We start from the raw sequence: 20,405 nt of genomic DNA on the forward strand, positions 1-20,405 counted from the left end.
TAACGGCATTTTTGCTTGTACCAATTGCAGGTAATGTACAGGCCAAGGAAATAAGCATGTATACAGGCAACTCCTGGTTTAGACATGACTGATTGATGCGCTGACGCACACACATGCATGGTGCCAAACCTCAAAGTGACCCCCCAAAGTCATTAAAACACCACTAAGTCTTCACTGAAAGGGTGGGATGGGGGCACAACAGAGGTGGGGTGGAACACTTTTCATGGGCTGTGCCAACAGGCACAGGGTCTAGAATGTAAGGTAAAGGTAAAGGGACCCCTGACCATTAGGTCCAGTCGTGACCGACACTGGGGTTGCAGCGCTCATCTCGCTTTATTGACCGAGGGAGACGGCGTACAGCTTCTAGGTCATGTGGCCAGCATGACTAAGCCACTTCTGGCAAACCAGAGCAGCACACGGAAACACCGTTTACCTTCCTGCCGGAGCGGTACCTATTTATCTACTTGCACTTTGACGTGCTTTTGAACTGCTAGGTTGGCAGGAGCAGGGACTGAGCAACAGGAGCTCACCCTGTTGTGGGGATTCGAACCGCTAACCTTCTGATCAGCAAGTCCTGGGCTCTGTGGTTTAACCCACAGCGCTACCCACGTCCCATGGTGGAGAATGTAACCCCTGTGCAAAACAAGGATCGCCTGTATTTGTTGTCATTGGTGCAGCTAGGGCTATTTTAGCCATGCTATGGCCCCTGCCATACCTGTGTGGGACAGGTAAATATTCAACTAGGCCAAAGCAGATTTGCAGGCACTAGGTTTTCAGGGATTGCAACGTGCCATGCAGCTATTGAGCCCTGAAGATCAGGTGATCATCCATGTGGGCAGAAACAGCTCACCTGCCATCGTTGTGACAGCAGGTGATTGACAGATGGAGGTTTTATATTGGATGCTTATTTAAGAATGGTTATTTTTAGAAGTGTCCTTTGATTTCATATATTTTAACATACAGAAACTTTGAGTTAGAAGTGAAAACTTGCATGCAAGGAAAAAACTGGTACTGACTAAAAGAAATAGCTTCAAAACAGAGCGCCTTGTGAGCAAGACAATTTCAAGGAATTCCATTTTGCTTTTGAGAGGGTTATATATCTCACAGAACATTGATCCACAGGCAAAAGGTCCACGCCTTCCCTCGCATTGCAGTTGATCTCCCACATTTTAATTAATCCTGCAAAATGAAATTGCTCTTTTCTACAGGAAATGGCTGCTGTTCTTCCTTCTTTTTCTAATCTCCCCCTCTTTATGTTCAAAGCCAGGTGTCCAAATAGCATGGCCAAGGAAAGACCTGTGATGAATCAGCTCTGAAAACCGCAAGATGACACATTGCGAGGCCATTTCCCCCCAATAGCTAGCACCCACAATGTCCTGACATTGATTGAACCATTGTAGCTGAGTTCATGCAGTAGAGCCACTGGGTTGATAATGCTTTCGATGGGGAGCAGAGGCATACAGAGATGTATTTGCCCTCTGAATTCTTGTTGGTTGCTGTTGCTGTTCATCTCCAATTTTTCAAATGAATTTTAAATGTTACCCATTGGATAAATGCTGTTCCGCCACAGCGGGTCCTGAGTTTGTGAATCTTGATTAAGAAAGAATTAAGAAAGAATGCTCAAAAGAGGCACAGGCAAACTCAGTCCTCCAGATGTTTTGGGACTACAACTCCCATCATCCCTAACTAACAGGACCAGTGGTCAGGGATGATGGGAGTTGTAGTCCCAAAACATATGGAGGGCCGAGTTTGCCTATGCCTGCTCCAAAATTACATTGTAATGATGAGTGGAGGAGGCACACACCTATCAGTGGTGTCACTGCTGCCTTGCAGAATGGGGATGGACGAGTCGAAACAGCATTACCTGTTAGGAAGCAGCCTTACACTATATCAGTTTATTGCCCATCTAGCGTAATATTGTCTTCTCCAATTGGCAGCAGTTCTCCGGGGTCTTAGCAAAGACCTTTCCTATTGCCTCCTGCCTGATCCTTTTGAGCTGTAGATGTCTCATTCATAATCCACCCCTAATTTCCCAGTTGTGCATGGATCGACCCGAGTTATTCAGCTCTTCGTTCGGCATTCACTTCCAGTGCTTGAACCGGAGCCTTAGAATGCAAACCAGCATTGCTCGCCTTTTGAGTCGAGAGGGAGGGGTGCGGTGTGACGGGCACCTGCCGAGCTAAGGATTGGAGATGAATAGAGCCCATATTGATTTGGGTATAATGGAGTGTATAAGAAAAATGGACCAGTTTTGTCTCAGGTATTTTCCTGGGGTATTAAATTGGTGGATTAGTTGCAAACAGCAGTCCTGATAAAGTCTCCTGTCCATCTTGATGGTTGGGCCTTTCTATTAAAATGACACATAAATAACCTATTATGTCCCCCACCCTCGGAAATTCAAATGCACCTGTCAACTTGATAAAGTGCTTGCCTGGAGGGAAGCATTGTTTACATTTTCACTCCATTCTTCCAAAAAAATAAATTAATTAAAAAAGGGGGTGGATTCTAATTATTTTTCCTACTGTAAATTAATGCTGACTATGATGCTTAGCAACTCTCTTTATTGTTATATCTTTGGGAAAGTTACATAATAGAACTGATCCATCATGTATTATGCAACAAGCATTTTATGACAGGCTTCCTTGGGATCTTATTTTGCCACTCTTCATAAATAATCACTTTTGTTTCCTTCTTGCCCAGCAGCTGGAGGAGACTCTGTTGGCTGGTGGCTCAGAATGGGTTTTGTTTGCAGTGGGAAATGGAATTCACAGACATTTACCAGCCAGCGATCTTTTGCTGTCTTGTATAGAGTCATTACTGAAAGTGCACTCCACTAATAAAGGGCATTGCTCTAACAGGCAGTTGGTTAGAATAATGCTAGAACAGTTATGTGTGTGTGTTTCCCTGCAAATCAAGCATATTGAATACAGAGATAACATTTTCTCCCCTCCAGCATATATTGGAGATAGCAGTTGCAAAGTGGATAAAGCAGTTTAGACTCAGAAAGCACAAACAGACTCACCTCATTCACAAAACCTAAAGGTACTCTTGCGGCAAATTTTGCTGTCTGTATTAGCACAAATGGGCATATCACTATGGCTTCACTTAGGAGGCTAAAAGGAAGCCAGGGTCTTCACAAAAGGATATTCCATACCCTCCAACATTTCTCCAATGAAAATAGGGATTTCCTATTCTATTATTATTATTATTATTATTATTATTATTATTATTATTACCCCACTCATCTGACTAGTTTGCCCCAGCCACTCTAAGTGGCTTCCAACACATATAAAAACATAATTAAACATTAAACATTTTTTTAAAACTTCCCTATACAGGGCTGCCTTCAGATGTCTTCTAAAGGTTGCATAGTTACTTATCTCCTTGGCTTGGGGGTTGCATCCATACTCTCCAACATGAAAATAGGGACATCCTACCATAGCCTCGAATATGAGCTCCCGTTGCTCGGTCCCAGCTCCTGCCAACCTAGCAGTTCGAAAGCACATAAAAGTGCAAGTAGATAAAGAGGTACCACTCCGGTGGGAAGGTAAACGGCGTTTCCGTGTGCTGCTCTGGTTCGCCAGAAGCGGCTTAGTCATGCTGGCCGCATGACCCGGAAGCTGTACGCCGGCTCCCTCGGCCAATAAAGCGAGATGAGCGCTGCAACCCCAGAGTCGTCCACGACTGGACCTAATGGTCAGGGGTCCCTTTACCTTTACCTTTACCTTTACCTTTACCATACCCCCGAATAATTTTCCAATGAAAATAGGGACGTCTTAAGGAAAAGTGAGACATTCCAAGATCAAATCAGAAACTGAGACAGCTTCTGTAACTCAGGGACCGTCCCTGGAAAATAAGGACACTTGGAGGGTCTAATATTCCTGGTTTATGGATGGTTTCTTAATAGCCTGAAAATCTTACTTCTTGGTTTTTTAGAATGTGGCATTGATCAAAACTGGTAGGGCAGGGAAACATTTGGGCTCAGTGTGAATTTGGACACAGGTCAAGGCCAAGAAAATGGATGGAGAGGCAACATGGCTTCTGCAAGTCCTGCCTAATTTTTTTTTTTTAGAGTTCTTTGAGAGTGCATGGATAAGGGTGAGCCCATCAACATGGTGTACTTAGACTTTCAGAAAGGTTTTGAGACAGTCTCCCACCAAATATTGTGAGTAACCTTAGCAGTCACTGGATAAGGGGAGAGGGTAAGTGGCAAAAGAATGGGAAATAGAATAGGAATAAAAGGTCAGTTCTAACAGTGCAGTGGTGTAAGAAGTGGGATTCCTCAAGGATCACTCTTAGAAATCGTACTTTTTAACTTGTTCATAAATAACCTGGTGTTGGGGTGGAGGGGTGAGCAATGAAGTGGGATGCAGGAAAATTCAGGACAGACAAAAGGAAATGTTTCTTCACACAGCACATAGTTAAAGTACGGAACTGAGTACACAAATTGCAAAAGCTCATTTGCCGTGCATCACGCGCCACCCACGTTTCATAATTTTAGGCCCTCATTAGTGAGGTTGTACTTCTGATCCTTGGGAATGTGACTGAAACTTTTAAAGTTACGAATAAATAAATATTATCAAATAAGCACACTTTTTCATTTGCCTGTGGCTAAACCTGAGAGCTGGGAACCTGGAGAGAAATTTCCTGCAGAAAAATTGTGCCGTTTCTCAGATATATGTGTGCTGTTTGCATGAGTAGCTATCTGTAGTGAGTAGAAGGGATTCAAACACTGAACTCTTGCTTGGGTTTGATAAAGGTATCTGGCAATACACAATTTATTTATTTCACACAGGGAAATGTTTTCCCTGCCCTTCAAATAAGTTCCCAAGGTGACTAAGTCAAGCGAATCCAGAATATGTCGCATCAGGAAGCTCATTTGCTCAAAGCCACCATGTTCTGCTTTTTATGCTTCACTTCCAGTTCTTGAATGTTTTTTCAGAAGCCAAACATCCAACGCAGTTTCCGCTTGAGTGCGGGAAGCTCTTGCAGCCAATCAGAAGCTGCGCCTTGGTTTTTGAACAGTTTTGGGAGTCGAACGGACTCCTGGAATGGATTAAATTCGAGAACCAAGATTCCACTGTAAGTGGATCTTGGCTTTGAGACCAAGTGGAGCAACAATGGAGAAGGGGCGTGTGGCCAGAGAACACTATTCTGCCACCATTTGGTAGCTTCCCCTTGGTTTAAACCTTGATTGAACACCTTGGTTTAAAAGGTCATATGGCGTGTGTGGAAATTTCAGGTGGTCTGGAAAGAATCTAGTAAACTAGGACAAAGAGCACTTGAAGGCTTCCCACCAAAACTCTCTCTTGGAATGGACAAGGGAACCCACTTTCTACTCTGCCATAGGAGCTTCTGAAACTGCTAAATGCTCTCCTGTATTTAGCATGCATGGAATGAAATCTCCCAATCTTTTATGTACAGTGGTACCTCAGGTTAAGTACTTAATTCGTTCCGGAGGGCCGTTCTTAACCTGAAACTGTTCTTAACCTGAAGCACCACTTTAGCTAATGAGGCCTCCTGCTGCTGCCGCACTGCCAGAGCACGATTTCTGTTCTCATCCTGAAGCAAAGTTCTTAACCCGAGGTACTATTTCTGGGTTAGCGGAGTCTGTAACCTGAAGCGTATGTAACCTGAGGTACCACTGTATTCCCTAAATGACTCCCCCCCCATCATGAAGGAAACAATGACTACCAAAATGTTGTTGGTGTGGGAAAATGCATCACATTTGGGAGCTGAAATTTAAATCCATGTGAGGCTTGCTAAAGAATGTGGGCAGGTTGACATTTACGATCCTTTCTCTCACCTCTTCCCTCACAAATTGGCACAGAGCTGAGAAGAGAAGATTTGCACTAGAAAGCCCCATTCGAGTGTTATCTTGGTGTTCATTCCTTGTAATATTTTGCAATTATAACAACTTAAATCAACTGCAAGTGCATTCACATCAGGCTTAATTTCAGGCTGAACTGCTGCAGAGCAATTAAAAGCATCATGCTTCTGTTTTAATTAAACAACCCTGTGAAATATTCAGCGTTTTGAACCTGTTCTGGCCTGCCTCTTATCACCGAATTATTGCCCTTAATTTGTTTTTCTGCTGAAAGATGGATTTCACTTTAGGATTACGGGATGCTGTACTGTCATTTTGTGGTCTCTTGTCAGCTCTTGTGAATCTAGATCATAGCTGTCTTCAGTGCCTCTGACATGTCCTATATGCACTGTCTCTTGACTAGTCTGTCTCAGCAGATTTATGAAGCCACATTTGGCCTATGAGGAGATGAATGGACGTTTTTGATTAACTTCACGACAGAGATTTCAGATGACAGCAGAGTCTTCTGCTTGGCACTTACTTCAGGTTATTCAGGGCACATTAGAGATAAAGCATTCTACTCCTTAACAGATATGCATTCTGAATTATTCAATACTAAATGGACATATCACTTTAAAGATATTCCGAAAGACACATCTCTCAGTTTACAGTGGATTTCATACTCCTGTTTAGAAAAGGAAGCTTGTTTGAAATGAATAGTTGTGCCCTTTCTGGGAAATAAATATTTTCTTCTTCTTCCTACCTATTCTGCATTCTGTAGCCGCAAGGATATTCACAATGTAAGCCTATGCAGTTCTGCTAAGTAAATCCTATTGAGTTCAATGGGGCTTGCTCTTATGCAGGAATGTGTGGGATCTCAACCTATGGGCTACACAGTTAAAGCAGTACCATACTACTTAAAACATTCATGGCTTCTCCCAAAGAATCAATCCGCTTCTGGTGAGGGAACTGGTGAGGAAATGTGGCCTGAGGAGAGGAAGCATTGTTGGGAAGGGGGTGTGGCTTGGGGAGAGTCACATGTGACAGATAGATAGGCCATAGGGTCTTGTATTTGGCCCTCATGCCTGAGGCTCCCTACCCCTCCTCTAGGCAAACTACTCTTACCCTTCCATCTCCAATATAGAGATAATACCGTATTGGCCCAAATAGAAGCTGCACCTGAATATAAGCCACTCCAATTCTTACTGCTCCTGGCTGCATACTGGGGGGGGGGGGAGCCGCGCTGTGTTGCTGGGGGCCTTTCCCCTTCCTTGCTCTCTCCCTTCCCAGCCTTGGGGGGAGAGGATGGGGGACTACACACGGGGCTGCCACTGCTTTGCCATGCTCCTGTTGCTGTTTGCCCCATGCTCCTGGTTGCATACCGTAAGGTCGCGAATATAAGCCACACTTTAACTTTTCATGGTTGGAATGTGGGGGGAAAGTGAGACTTATATTCAGGCCAATATGGCAATACTAGGTTGCTTCCGAGGGTTGTTGTAAAGAGTGCAACAACAGAATGCTCAGTAATATCATTAAATATAACTGAGTGGGCAAAATGGATATCCCAAAATGCACTTCAAGTGAAATGTATATTTAGAAACCGGAGCTTCAAGGTTATATTTTTAACCACAATTTCCAGGAATCTGAAACATTATCACTAACAGATTTGTATGCATCATGTCTTCAAAATCCAGCTATCAGAGCAAAGTGGGCAATTTTCGTTCTTATGCTTGGTACTTTGAGAAATAAAGTTTGGCAGCCTTAGAAACCGAGATCCTGCAAGTTTTCTGATTACTCATATGCAAAGCTGATTATGAGATTTACAGCTTTGCTAAAATTATCACATTTCAATTCCCCGCTGTAATGTATTTCAGCATTAAAACACAGCTAGGCAACTTGTATTAACTTCAAAAATAAATAAAGAAATATATAAATGAGATGCCTGACTCCAGTCAATCTATAATGTTTGCTAATGTCGTATATCACATTTATTTATTTGCCTTGACAGGCATGTATACTTTGCAATTTCAAGTATAATGAATATGATTAATTTTGCCTGTGGTATGTCTTTTGTAGGATGAATCTTATTGATCCCGAGTTTCTTTTAAAAATTAAGTTAATTTGAATAAGGTAAAGTAGCTGAATAGGGACCAAGCTCATGGCAGAAATGAAATAACCATATGATCTCTCCTTCACTAGGTCATTGTCTGTGATTATATCTGGAAAGACCATGCCAATAAGTCTGATGTCTCCAGTACTGGCCTCCAGCTCCCAAATGAAATCTTGAAATCTATCGGAAGCTCAGGAGCGGTCACTGTTCATGTATCTATATACACAGTTCATCTTGGGGGCTTCCAAGAACTGTACAGGCACTTCCTTAGACTGCCTAGTGGTGCTATTGTAGAGGTAAGTCCCAACATTCTGGTTTTTAATGTGATGTAATTGTTACAGCCAAATGACCATATGCCACTGTACAGTGTATTCAGGATCATTCTGCACTGGTCACTTGAAAGCATACTACACAAATCAGTCTCCGTAGTAAAGAATTCATATACCGCCCTATACCCGGCACTCTCAGGGTGGTTCACAGAATAAAATCAAGATATAAAACCAGAAAAAACGTATTAAAAAATAAATGTTAGGGGACCTTTTGGAGCAGATCTGGGAGAAAGAGAATTGTTGCTGTGTTAGGAGAAATACGGTCATCTTCTGCTTGATGTCACTCATTGTGTGTTTGTGCTCCTACCACACATATAGTAAGAAAGTTGTCTATTCATTATTATTTTCTATTTATCGTCTGCGTGAACAATTTCAGTTTGGGATTAGGATGGAGCAATGTGTTCCGTAGGGAAATGTGTTCTTTTGAGGGGGCATCTGAATTCTGGGAGAGAGAGGGAGGGAAGAGGTGAGGAATATATAGTGGTGTGTGCTTGAGAAAAGGGGGGAGGGATGAAGAAGAAGAAGAAGAAGAAGAAGAAGAAGAAGAAGAAGAAGAAGAAGAAGAAGAAGAAGAGTTTGGATTTGATATGCCGCCTTTCACTCCCTTTAAGGAGTCTCAAAGTGGCTAACATTCTCCTTTCCCTTCCTCCCCCACAACAAACACTCTGTGAGGTGAGTGGGGCTGAGAGACTTCAAAGAAGTGTGACTAGCCCAAGGTCACCCAGCAGCTGCATGTGGAGGAGCGGAGACGCGAACCCGGTTCCCCAGATTACGAGACTACCGCTCTTAACCACTACACCACACTGAGGGAGGAAGCTACATGCATGTGCTGGAAGGAAGTTGCAAACCCAGTTTCCCATGGATTGGCAGTGGCCTTCTGGGGTTTTAGCCTCTCTCAGCATTGAAGCAAGCACTTTCTGCATGCAAAATTGCCACCTCCCTAAAAACAAGTCATTGTTTCATTCATAGTTCTTCCTCTTTAAATTGTCCTTTGAGTTTTAGCATTTTAAATGCATTTAGAAGCCATGCACAGAGCATTTAATACTGGTGATACATTGTGATAACACAAATATGGCGATTTTTGTTTCGTTTTGTTATTATCTTGGCTTCTGCTGCCTTCAGTTGATTTCTTATTAAGAGGGCAACGATAAGCCACTTTTAACTCAAGACGAAATCAGTTTCTTATTAAAGGGTAAGTAAAGCTTAACGTTGCACAGAAACTTTTTTCTTTCTTTTTTGGGACAGCCTGCTTTTTATCTGGTTTTTTAAAAAGCAAAACAAAACCACCCTTAAGATGGAATCACTCTAAACACAGAGAAGATGAAAGGGAGATCTTCCCTACCCTCCACAATTGCTTGAAATGAAGCAAGCGGTAATAAGATCAGACAGTCTGGGTAACTAGCCTATTACTTCATGAAGCCGTTTACATCCATCCATATGCTGCACATGATGCTTAAGCTCTTGTGTCTGCCTTGGAAAGTGAATAAAATCATCTGGGCTTATTTGGAATGCAAGATCAGATACGGTATGCTGAGTGACACTTAAAAAGAATGAAGCGGTAACTGTAGCTTATTTTCCGAAACAATCTTGACACTAATGCTAAATTATAGCTTGGAATCATCTAGCATTTTTACCTTTATGAGGAAAGGCTTTTTACATATTTAACATAATTCTAGGGAAAATATAGTGGCATTATGTATAAAGATATGTATACTGTAACCAAAGGGCATGTATATTCCCCAGTAGAACACTTTCCGCAATGTTATTGCCATTTGGTGTCATTTCCTAACAAATATAAAATACGATCGGTAAACAAACTAGACTTTAGATTTAAGCTGACAGCTGTTCCTTCAGAAGCAATATTCAGATATTTAATCTAAGGAACGCCGAATGTGTTGTGGCTGTTTGAGAAAACTGTACTTTTATAAAAATGAAGGGCTGCACAGTTTGGCGCATTGTTCTTGGAACTGGTAAAGACATATCAAACAGCTCTCAAATCGCTTACACATTTGTGGCTGGTGAGTGCTTCCTGGGGAAATAAACAGATTACCTAATGCTTTATTTTGAAAGCAATTCACGGTATTTAGATTTGAACTCTTACTCCGAGTACCACGAATGAGATAACCCATGAACAAGGCCATTGATTATACTGAAATGTTGTACGTAGTGAAAGCAAGCCCAAATGTGTTGGTGGTTACGTTTGCTCACATGCAGTGGAGCCCCAAGTTAAATGCTTTCTGCACCAGAAGACTGCACATTCATGGGAGGGAGGGAGGACTTCTACTGCAATCCAAATCAGAGAACATCAGGGATGATTCGATAGCCTAATGCAGGAGCTAATTGGCCCTTACTTGGATCAATTCATTGACATATGAATAGCTGAAATCTTCACAGAGAGGATACCTTGAACAATTTCAAGGCATAAATGCAAATGATATGTAAGTCTGTAAGTCATAAATGAAGAGCTATGGACCCAGTAAAGGTGAGACATCACCTTCTGATGAAAGTCAGATGACATTGAAGATGGCCACAAGTATGCACTAGCTGTGATATTCAGGGATGGCCACACATCTGTATTTTGGGGCTTGTAGCATTTCTGACCAAGATGGATGACCCTTGTTCCGAAAAGCATGGTCAAAATTAAATTAAAGCGTTCAAGAAAGCTTAGATACATGGTGTCACTTTCAGTAGACACTAGTCTGCAGTATTTTTTTTTAATGCCTGAATCACCAAGGTGCCACAAACTGCTTCAGGAGTCCCTGCTTCAACTCATGCAGCCATATAGAGAGGGAGTGTGTGTTCACTTTACCTCAGACAAGCCAAAATCCTTCTGATGCACTCTACTTCTGCTCGGCATTCAGGATTCACTCCAACCAAATGCACACACCTAATTTAAATCAGCTCCAAATCTCTGGGACTAGAGATCTATGAAGGGCCTCTCCAATAGACTATTATTCACAGCCCAATCATCCACTGACATTGTTGTGGTTAAACCAGGGCTGACTTATAATGATGAATTATGAAGTCTCTCATTCACAGTGATGCAGAGAGCAGAAAGGTGAGACACATACACCTTTTGGCAAGGAAGTTGTAGTATTTGTTTTAAAAATTCAGATGATGTCTCACGTAGGGTTTCACCTCCCTGTCTCCTCCCTGGTACTGTGGGAAAGGGTTTGATACGTAGAAACAACTGGACTAAAGACATGTCTGCATGGCAATTTTGAAGACAGGTGGGATGCTCATCTAATAGTAATCCAAATCGCTGAAGCCTCTTTTGGCTTAAACTATACTGTGCTTCATGGGCACTACCTAGGGAAGACGGGGGGGGGGGCAAGGACCCCCCCAAAAAAAACAAATTCAAGGAGTTGGATGGGCCCCCTCAAAATTCTGTGGCGGCCATGCACACACAGCACATGGTGGTACTCAATTCACATGCGTATGCCGCAGGGCTCGCACACAACACATGCTGACTTCACACAGTCCCGGCACCCTTGATTGTGGAGGCAAGGTGGCATGCTTGCTGTTGTTTCTAGCTGTTTGGAACAGTTCCTAGCTGTCAAATAAGAAAGCAAACCTTTTAAAAAGTTAGTCCTTGGTACCTTCTTATGAGGTGGCATAAGGGCTGCCTTATGTATGCCTTCTTGCTTCAGGCCTGGCTGCTATCAGACAACCTGGCCACCACCACAACCAGCAAACAAGTGTTCAACATGACCCCAAAATTGATGGGGCAGAGTCATGTGTCGTCCCTCCCAGAGAGGTTGTTGGAGGAAAACAAAACAGGCTGCCCACTTGGTTTTGGTGACACAATGTGTTGTGACATCTGTTCATTCGTAACAACTTGAAATGTAGCTGATTCTTGTACACTTTGTGCATTTTTCAACATGTGTGCATGCAAGTTAACATATGCAAAAGTAACTGCTACATTTATTTTTCTACTTAAAACTTCTGCTCTAATGTTTATATTTGGGAAATACAAAATGGATGCACTTCTGAAGCGATTTCATTCCATTTGATAAATGGCTCCTGAGTGAGGAGGAGCCTCGACTTGATGCTATGTCTGTTCCAGAAAGCAAACATAAATTGTGATAGTAAAAATCAATGTGCCAGGATATTTAATTCCAAATGGGCCTTTTACGGATGAGGAGAAAACTTTGCTTAGACTTTGTGGTTCATTCCAAGTTTGCTCCAGCATATATCCACAATCCACATTCTTAATGTTTAAATGCTTCAAATATTTATTTAGCATATCTTATTGCTGATTCAAGTTTGTTTTTGTTTTTTTTTAGAAAAAGCAAAAAAAAAAAAAAAAGAAGTCAAAGATAATTACCAAGGCAATATTAGCTCAGCTTACCTAAACAAAAATATAACCTTTTGAAAAAGTACCTTGCAGCTACATAGATTGACAAAAACACATCAATTATAATTTTTACTCACTTTTATAATTACACTGTGAAGTGAACTTTTGGGCGAAGTTGATTAATTAAAAGGTTACTGCCATTGAGTCACTTTCAGAAGCAATGACTTGGCCTTTAATTAATTCAGTATTGAGACTATGTCCAATATTTATGTATATGTTTGTTTATATTTGTATACATGCTACAGTTTATTATATGCAAATTTGTTAACAGCTTATAAAATGTGAAGTGATTACTATTATTATAGTTCTTAACATTTAATATGTGAGTTATATATTATTATTAAGTTAATTAAATTAAATATAATTAGTAAGTAATATATAATTATGAATTTTGAAGATCAGTCTCTGCATGAATAATTTTTTTGACACCAATTGATTTCAATGCAGCATTAAGTACAAGCTTATTCTCATTTAATTTTTTTAAAGAGATGTGGTAGAGTTTCTGAATTTGCTGAATCTATTAAGAGATCTAGCCCATGTCATCAACTCCAACACAGTTTGTTCATTTCTTCCATCAGAATGGTGCATTCACCTTAATTGCTCATTGTCTTATATGTCCAGTCTCTACACCTGTTTGACCATCCATGAAAGATCACTCCCGTTTGCTTATCTTTATATAGGTAATGAGGACACCAATTGTGTTTGTCTTGACATACCCCATCAGTCACTCTCCAGCAAAGCCTGTAGCCTTAAATGATCCTTGATGTAGATTCTAGGTGATCCTAGATGCAGCATGACAATGGGTCACGGCAATATTATTCTATATTTGAATCACTCATCTGCGATATTTTTCCTACATCCAGTGTATTCCCAAAGCCAGTAGCTTCCCCCCCTTTATTTCATATACTTTTCTTACTCACTTCCCAACAGTATCCTACAGAAAGAAAATAGCTGAGCATGAGAAATGCAGTTCTATTCTACTATATTTATTTCTTAGAGCTGAAGCAAAACCTAGGTGGATTCACCTTTCATGTGGAATTAAGCCTTCATTTGCCACTGTACATGTTATTAGTGACTCTCTCTGTACGCACACTCCCTCTATAGTGTTTTGGCAGGGCTGTTAAAAAAATTGCTACAAAACACAGGAGCAGAATTCAACCATGAAACCCAAATTGTACATTAGAAGGGAATCTGGGTTATTGCCATGACAGTACCAAATTTCACACACAAAAGAGCTGCTAATCTGTAATTTAAACAAATAAATAAACTGTGCCCAGAGTCTGCTTACTTTTGTTTCTTTTAACTTGATATCGCACTGGACTGTGCCACAACCAATGAGCCTGCACACTGTATTTTTCAGGCATTTGGTGACATTAGTGGAATAAATTTCATACGCAATGAAGGGGGTGCATTCGTTCAGGAGCACATAAGTGAAACGGATAATGCACTGGGAATTTCTTCTGAGAACAAGCTAAGGGAAAGAAGAAAAGAATACAGGTATTACTTTCAGTGACTGCCGCTCTCTTGTAAACATGGAACAGAGTGCATCAAAAGCGATAGCAAAAGCCCTCTGTAAGAAAAGTCCTCCTCCTGTTTTGACAAACTATCTGGTTTATGAACAAAAGCATCTACAGCCCTGTCATTCATGGTGGCCACAGTGGAAGGGGAGGAGGGCCGGATGATGGGTCCAATCCAGACCTGATGACTTTGAGGTTGGCTTAGCATCCAGTGGTGGCTTTAAATCCATGGCCAGGGAACATATGTGAAATTTGTAAACACCATGACCAAAGCTGGATTATGTGGAATATGCTGTATTCTGCAGAACACAGGAAGTTGCCTTATATAGAGTCAGACCAGTGGTCCTTCTAACTAGGTATCTAGCAGGGCTCTCCAGGTTCCAGACAGGTCTTTCTTGGAGATACAATGGATCAAACTTGGGGCTGCAAAACAAGTATTCTACCACTGGCTATGACCCTCCTAGAGTAAGACTCCAGCTAAAATGACCTCCTGCACTAGCTGTGATATATGAGAGCACCTCCATTGCAAAACATGTCAATACAGCTACCTGTGATTTATAGCATTCTCCAAAGATGGAGCCTACAGTCTCTTCATTTTTTAAGGATCTACAACAGATATGTGAGGGTCTGAGATAAATGAGATAAATGGAATTGTAATACAGAGTTAGAACTTTATTCACAGTACTACACAGGGACCTTGTGGCTCCTCTAGTACAACACCCTAATCAATGTAGAATCTTACAGCGATCCATGGCATATAGATGTCCATCTTAGGGATAAGGAAGCAATTCAGTTCAGCTCACATCTTATTGTGAATTTACCTAATCTGCACTTTCCCAAACAGCTATCATCTGAAATTTGCACTTCTCAATATTTGTGTGCACCTCTCCAGTCAAAAAACATGTACGAGATGCATGTTTTCCAAGCGTTTTCCCCAACCTAATGTATTTTTTCCCTACGTTATTTTCACTAATGTATGCATTTTAATGTGCACGAATGTGTTAAATATGGGGGAAACGCTTACAAAATGGGCCTATTAGGCAAATTGCACGCAAAAACGTGTCTGTTAGGAAATGTGCACTAAAATACTTACGATCTTTTGTAAGGACTTTTTAAAAACCGATGTGGAAACGTTGCAAGTGGAATTCAGTTGGAAAAATGAGAAACAGAGAAGCTAAAATGGGCCAACTGGCCTGACCGTAGTGTACTCACTCCTTAAATGCTTCCAGCAAAGCAGCGCTCACTCTTGGCAGTCCAGCAGGGAATTATGTGAAGGGTGTCTGTACACTCCACACACAGAGAGCCAAAACAACTGGAAATTATAGGGTAAATTTTACTAGTGAAAATGTTAAAAGAACTGTAAATTGGTGGGACAATGGTGGTTGGCAACTGTTATGGTCTAAACAACTCATTTCCTTTCCATTTTTAGGTGAACCTGTTGTCTTCAGTAGCTAATTAATCAAGAAGAGCGCTTCAAATGCATCTTGATTCATATGACAATCTTCATCGCAGTCTACTAATACTTTTTTTTTTTTACTGTGTACATTTATTATTGTATTGTATGATGCAGAAGGTGGTGCCCTCCAAACTTGTGACTGACTGCAGTCCAGATTTGGAGTGCTTTCTTATTGTGTTTTTATTGCAAGGGCTTTCCCCCTATTTTAGAATTCATTATATTGACCCTTGGAACCACAGAATGTACTTCAAATTTATTTCAGGGTTTTCCACAATGTACATGGGGAGCTGTTAAGCCTCAAAACACATGACAGAATGGTTTGGTTCTGAAAAGTAAGCATGCAAGCAAACAAATGTGGCAACTGCCAGGAAATCTTCCCAGATCCTCAGTAATAGGAGTAAGCTGATTATTTTGCCCAGAAAAAGAAATAGAAGGGAATAATGTGAAAATGTCTGTGAACTTGTATTTTGGCAAAACATTTCAATGTTTGCTTTAAGAACTTGACCTTGGAGGTTATTTTAAAAAGCATTGCATTTTGGATTTAGTTGCTGGATTTTAACTTAAACTTAACCAAAATAAGCACCCACCTGTGGGCTAAACCACAGAGCCTAGGACTTGTCGATCAGAAGGTCGGCAGTTCGAATCCCTGCGACGGGGTGAGCTCCCGTTGTTTGGTCCCAGCTCCTGCTAACCTAGCAGTTTGAAAGCACAAAGTGCAAGTAGATAAATAGGTACCGCTCCAGCAGGAAGGTAAACAGTGTTTCCATGTGCTGCTCTGGTTCGCCAGAAGCAGCTTAGTCATGCTGGCCACATGACCTGGAAGCTGTCTGCGGACAAACGCCAGCTCCCTCGGCCAATAAAGCGAGATGAGCGCCGCAACCACAGAATCGGTCACGACTGGACCTGATGGTCAGCGGTCCCTTTACCTTTACCTTTTAGATGAGGCTGAGCTAGATGGTTCTCTGGTCTGACTTCATAGGGTCCTACTGCATGAGTGAATTCCCTCTCCAGCCCCTGCAGCTGCCCCCCTTGGTATGCCCCCCCCAAGTGGGAAGTGAGTATGGTATCTGTGAACCCAAGAACGATGAGTTCTTCCAAAAGTTACTTAAATTCTGCTGCAGCTTGACCATTCTTCTTCTCCCCCCACATGATAAAAGAAGCATCGCTGTATCCTAAGGTACTGTCAGCCATGGGATTTGGACACCTAGGAATGTCGGGTGTTGGAGGCACAAGTCCAGAGTGATGGGTAAGGAGCCTGGAGACAGATGCTGAGTAGATTAGCAGGAGTCTTAGGCGGGGCTTGGAAAGTCATGGTCTTGGTGAGTCATGGTTTGGCTTTCTAGGATGTGCGAAGCAGGTTGGAGAGAGACTGGGAAACACTCAACAAAGCTGAAAGCTTGGAAAGTGTATGGAGAACATCATGGACAAGGTTGTTGCCCAAGTAATGACCCAGGTCAGATCAAGTCAGGGAGGAATCAAGTGGCTGCCTAGATGAGTGCAGCTATATCAGAGCATGGTAGGATAATCCAAATGTTCCAGCTTTTTCCAGGGGGCGTGTCCCATGCGACTGGCACAAACACAAATCAGAAAGCTCCTTCGTCTAGTCCCTGTTGCTCCTGGAAAAAAGGAGCTCAATTCAGTGGGAAGAAAGGGCATTCGGATCATTGGAAGAATCTTTTAAATGGGAGCAGGGACCTCCCCCAAATCCTTGGAATGACTGTTTCATAGTGAACACAATCCAGAGATTCGTCAAGTCCTTACCTTACCCTATTAATTCCCATGAATGAGTAAAAATTACAAACCACACTTTGTAGTTTTGCAGTATTTTTTGGGGGGGCGGGGAGCGTATCTAGTTCAACTCATATAGATTTAGTTCTGTGTTATTGTTTCCTAAATCCTGCATGAATCCCATGGAGGTGAGGTGGTATGTGATAAGATACGAACAAAATAGAATTTGGCTCGTAACTTGTACAGATTGTATTCTCCTCTGTAGTTATTAGCAACCTCATCCATATCACTTAGTTATAGTCACATAGTAATTGCCTGCCTATGGTGGCATTCCTTTTTACAATTTCCTCCTGTATAACTGAATATATGTAGTCATTACTGAAAAGTGTAAATAAAGAACCCTTTTAGTGCCATAGTTTCCCTAGGTACCCACTGTGCTCTTATTGTCTACAACATACTCCCGCATCTGTAGTTCTGGTCTATTATAGGATAAAGTCATAAGTATGAATTAAAAATTAAAATGCTTGTTGTAGACTGGAGAGCAAGGTCTATTAAAACATTTCCAGGAGAAAAGCTCCCACTGCACCTAGATGGATGGCAGTGAGCACCAGTTAAAGCAAGTGGATGAAAAATTAGAGATTTTCATCATTCGGTTAAATATAGTGCTAAGTGGTATGTGCTAGCATTAAAAGCAAATTACTTACCACTTCACCAATCACAGCATGGGAGCGTTCTATTGGAAGCAGTATTTTTCAGGAATGCTAAGGCATTGGTTTTATTAAATAAATCAGCTGGTTACACTGATGGAGCGAGCTGAAGGAGTAGCAGGATGGAAAAGATGTATGCGGATTATAATCTAAGAGGGAGAGAGGGAAGGAGAAGGAAATACCTAATTAATTGGTGCTCAGCCAATTAAGTGTCATTATACCTATTTCACTCTCAGCAACGCAACCCCTAGACACCAACAATGGTGTGTAATGTCTACCTTTTTGTGTTTTCATCAAGAGTTTTGATATTGTGCTTGATCTGCAAGTCCCAAACCACACATTTTTTGTTTAGATGCGATCCACACATCCGTGAGCACAATTGTAATTTATGAGCAGGCGGCTGAGGAAGAAGATCATCATCTGTGTGCTCACCAAATATGAGGTCAGCATGATCAGCATTGACAGCAAATATCAACTTTGGAGATAGGGAGAGGGCAAAATAGAGTCTGGTTTGAGTCCTCCCCCGCTCTAAGCCCACCCAAAATTGACCAGGCACAGACAAAACTGACACAGCCAGCCGTCTACTAGTAGGAGATGTACTCACAAACCTGATCCAGTAAGGCAGGGATACCATTTCAACAAAGGAGCGCAAGATTTCAAGCAGGGTTGAAAGGCTGACTCATACAAAAGTAAGCTATATTCACTAGGACTGTGCCTCAGATTGTCTGAATCCTGAACCTCATAGGACTAGTTTGGTGGGATCTCAGCTTGGGCCAAGTTGGGTTGCCTAGAGTGAACTTGGATTGTCAGGGAGTAAGGTGTCAGGTGGGAAGACTTCATTTCTTGTTTTGCCAGTGCACAGGGCACACACTGGAGAAACAGATCCCAGCAGGATTGAATCCTCTGCTTACCAGCTGATTAGGGTTAAAAAAAAGCCTAATTAAATATTAATCCCACCCCCAAATTGATTCAGGGCCAGATCCAGGCTGTCAGGTGTTCCTTGGGGGAGGGGGGTGCAGGGCTGTGCACATTCCTAATATTTAATTACCATTTTGCATGGTGGAATTTTAACCACCCCAAACTGCCATACCTCTTAAGCCAGGTTTGTGTGGGTCCATTCTCCATCACTACCAGGCTTTATCCCTACCAGGCTCCATCCCTACCAGGGTGCTCCAACCCTCTTAGGAGCAATGCTCAACACACACACACACCACCATCACCATCACATATCTGTCTGTGTCTGTCTAAAGCTTCTCAGAAGAATGCTCTCTCTCAGTGTGTGAGACCAAGAACCCAATATGGGGCTGTGTGGATAGGAGCTGTTTTTTTCTCAATGCAACAGAGGTAGGAAGTGTTATAAGCGTCTCTCATATCAGCTAATAGTTGACATCCAGTGTGCAATTGTTTTGGGGTTGCCTGAATTTAAGATTTTTCTCATATATATATATATAGAGAGAGAGAGAGAGAGAGAGAGAGTTCTGCAATCCTTGGGGTTCCTACAAGTCTGCTGATCTGTGGGTGGTACTATTTCAATCACATATGAATCCATGCTCAGAGAATGTAGTTGCTTTTCATATATAAAAGTGTATATGGGAAAGATTCCATGGGGTAGACATTTTATACAACACTGCTTTAGACAACCATGTATATAGGAAGGGAGAAAATTGTATTTGTTATTGTTATTATGTAGTGTAGCCATTCCTCGTCCTTCCTTCCTTCCTTCCTTCCTTCCTTCCTTCCTTCCTTTCTTTCTTTCTCTTTCTTTCTCGAAGACTCATGTCTGGTTATGCCAATCCTGTGACTTACACTAATAGGAAATAATGACACAAGGCTGACTTAACAAGACATAATAGGCTACCTTAAAAGATCGTTCAATAGGAATGTGCACAAACCTGGCTACTTGTTAAGGAAGCATTTGATGTCCCTTCCCTGCATTGTCTTAACTACTGTCGTACTCGTGCACATAGCTGCTTCTTACGTGGAAAGGATGATAGAGCCATTCTAGCCATTTCTCACACAACCTAAGAAGATCAAAAACAGATTTCTGACCATTTGCAGGATGTTAACACTTGCAACCAGAGAACTTTTTGTTCTGAGGGAACAGATACCAAGTACTTTTTTTAAAAAAACACACACAACTTAATCAATACTATTATTATTATAGTAGAATTATTACCCTCCCCCTTACCAGGAGGTCCTTGACTGGGTTACAACAACTTAAAATTAGAAAGGAGTTAAGACATTGATGCTTCTCAGAGCGGCTTACAACAATGAAAATACAATTTGGTGAAAAAACACTATAAAACCTGGTAATGTTATGCCTCCTATTATGCAAGGATTCCCCAACTGCGAATGGTCCAGGACAGAAATGGGGAACCCCAGACCCTGTAGGACA

General features: G+C 41.7%; 1 protein-coding gene across 1 annotated transcript in view; it reads left to right on the top strand.

Annotated features, from left to right (window-relative positions):
* The window catches only part of LOC310682045 (uncharacterized protein), a gene marked incomplete at its 5' end in the record, with an annotated part of 137,880 nt that extends 120,499 nt beyond the window's left edge, over positions 1 to 17,381 (top strand). Inside the window, 3 exons of the mRNA XM_083450290.1 lie at positions 8,006 to 8,212; positions 13,963 to 14,099; positions 15,549 to 17,381. Coding sequence (XP_083306416.1) covers positions 8,006 to 8,212; positions 13,963 to 14,099; positions 15,549 to 15,552 — 348 coding nt within the window. The 3' untranslated portion in view covers positions 15,553 to 17,381. The remainder of the gene's footprint in view (positions 1 to 8,005; positions 8,213 to 13,962; positions 14,100 to 15,548) is intronic.
* Positions 17,382 to 20,405: the final 3,024 nt, after the last annotated feature.

Source organism: Podarcis tiliguerta, assembly GCF_965153285.1.
Source record: "Podarcis tiliguerta genome assembly, chromosome: 7".
Classification (NCBI taxonomy): domain Eukaryota; kingdom Metazoa; phylum Chordata; class Lepidosauria; order Squamata; family Lacertidae; genus Podarcis; species Podarcis tiliguerta.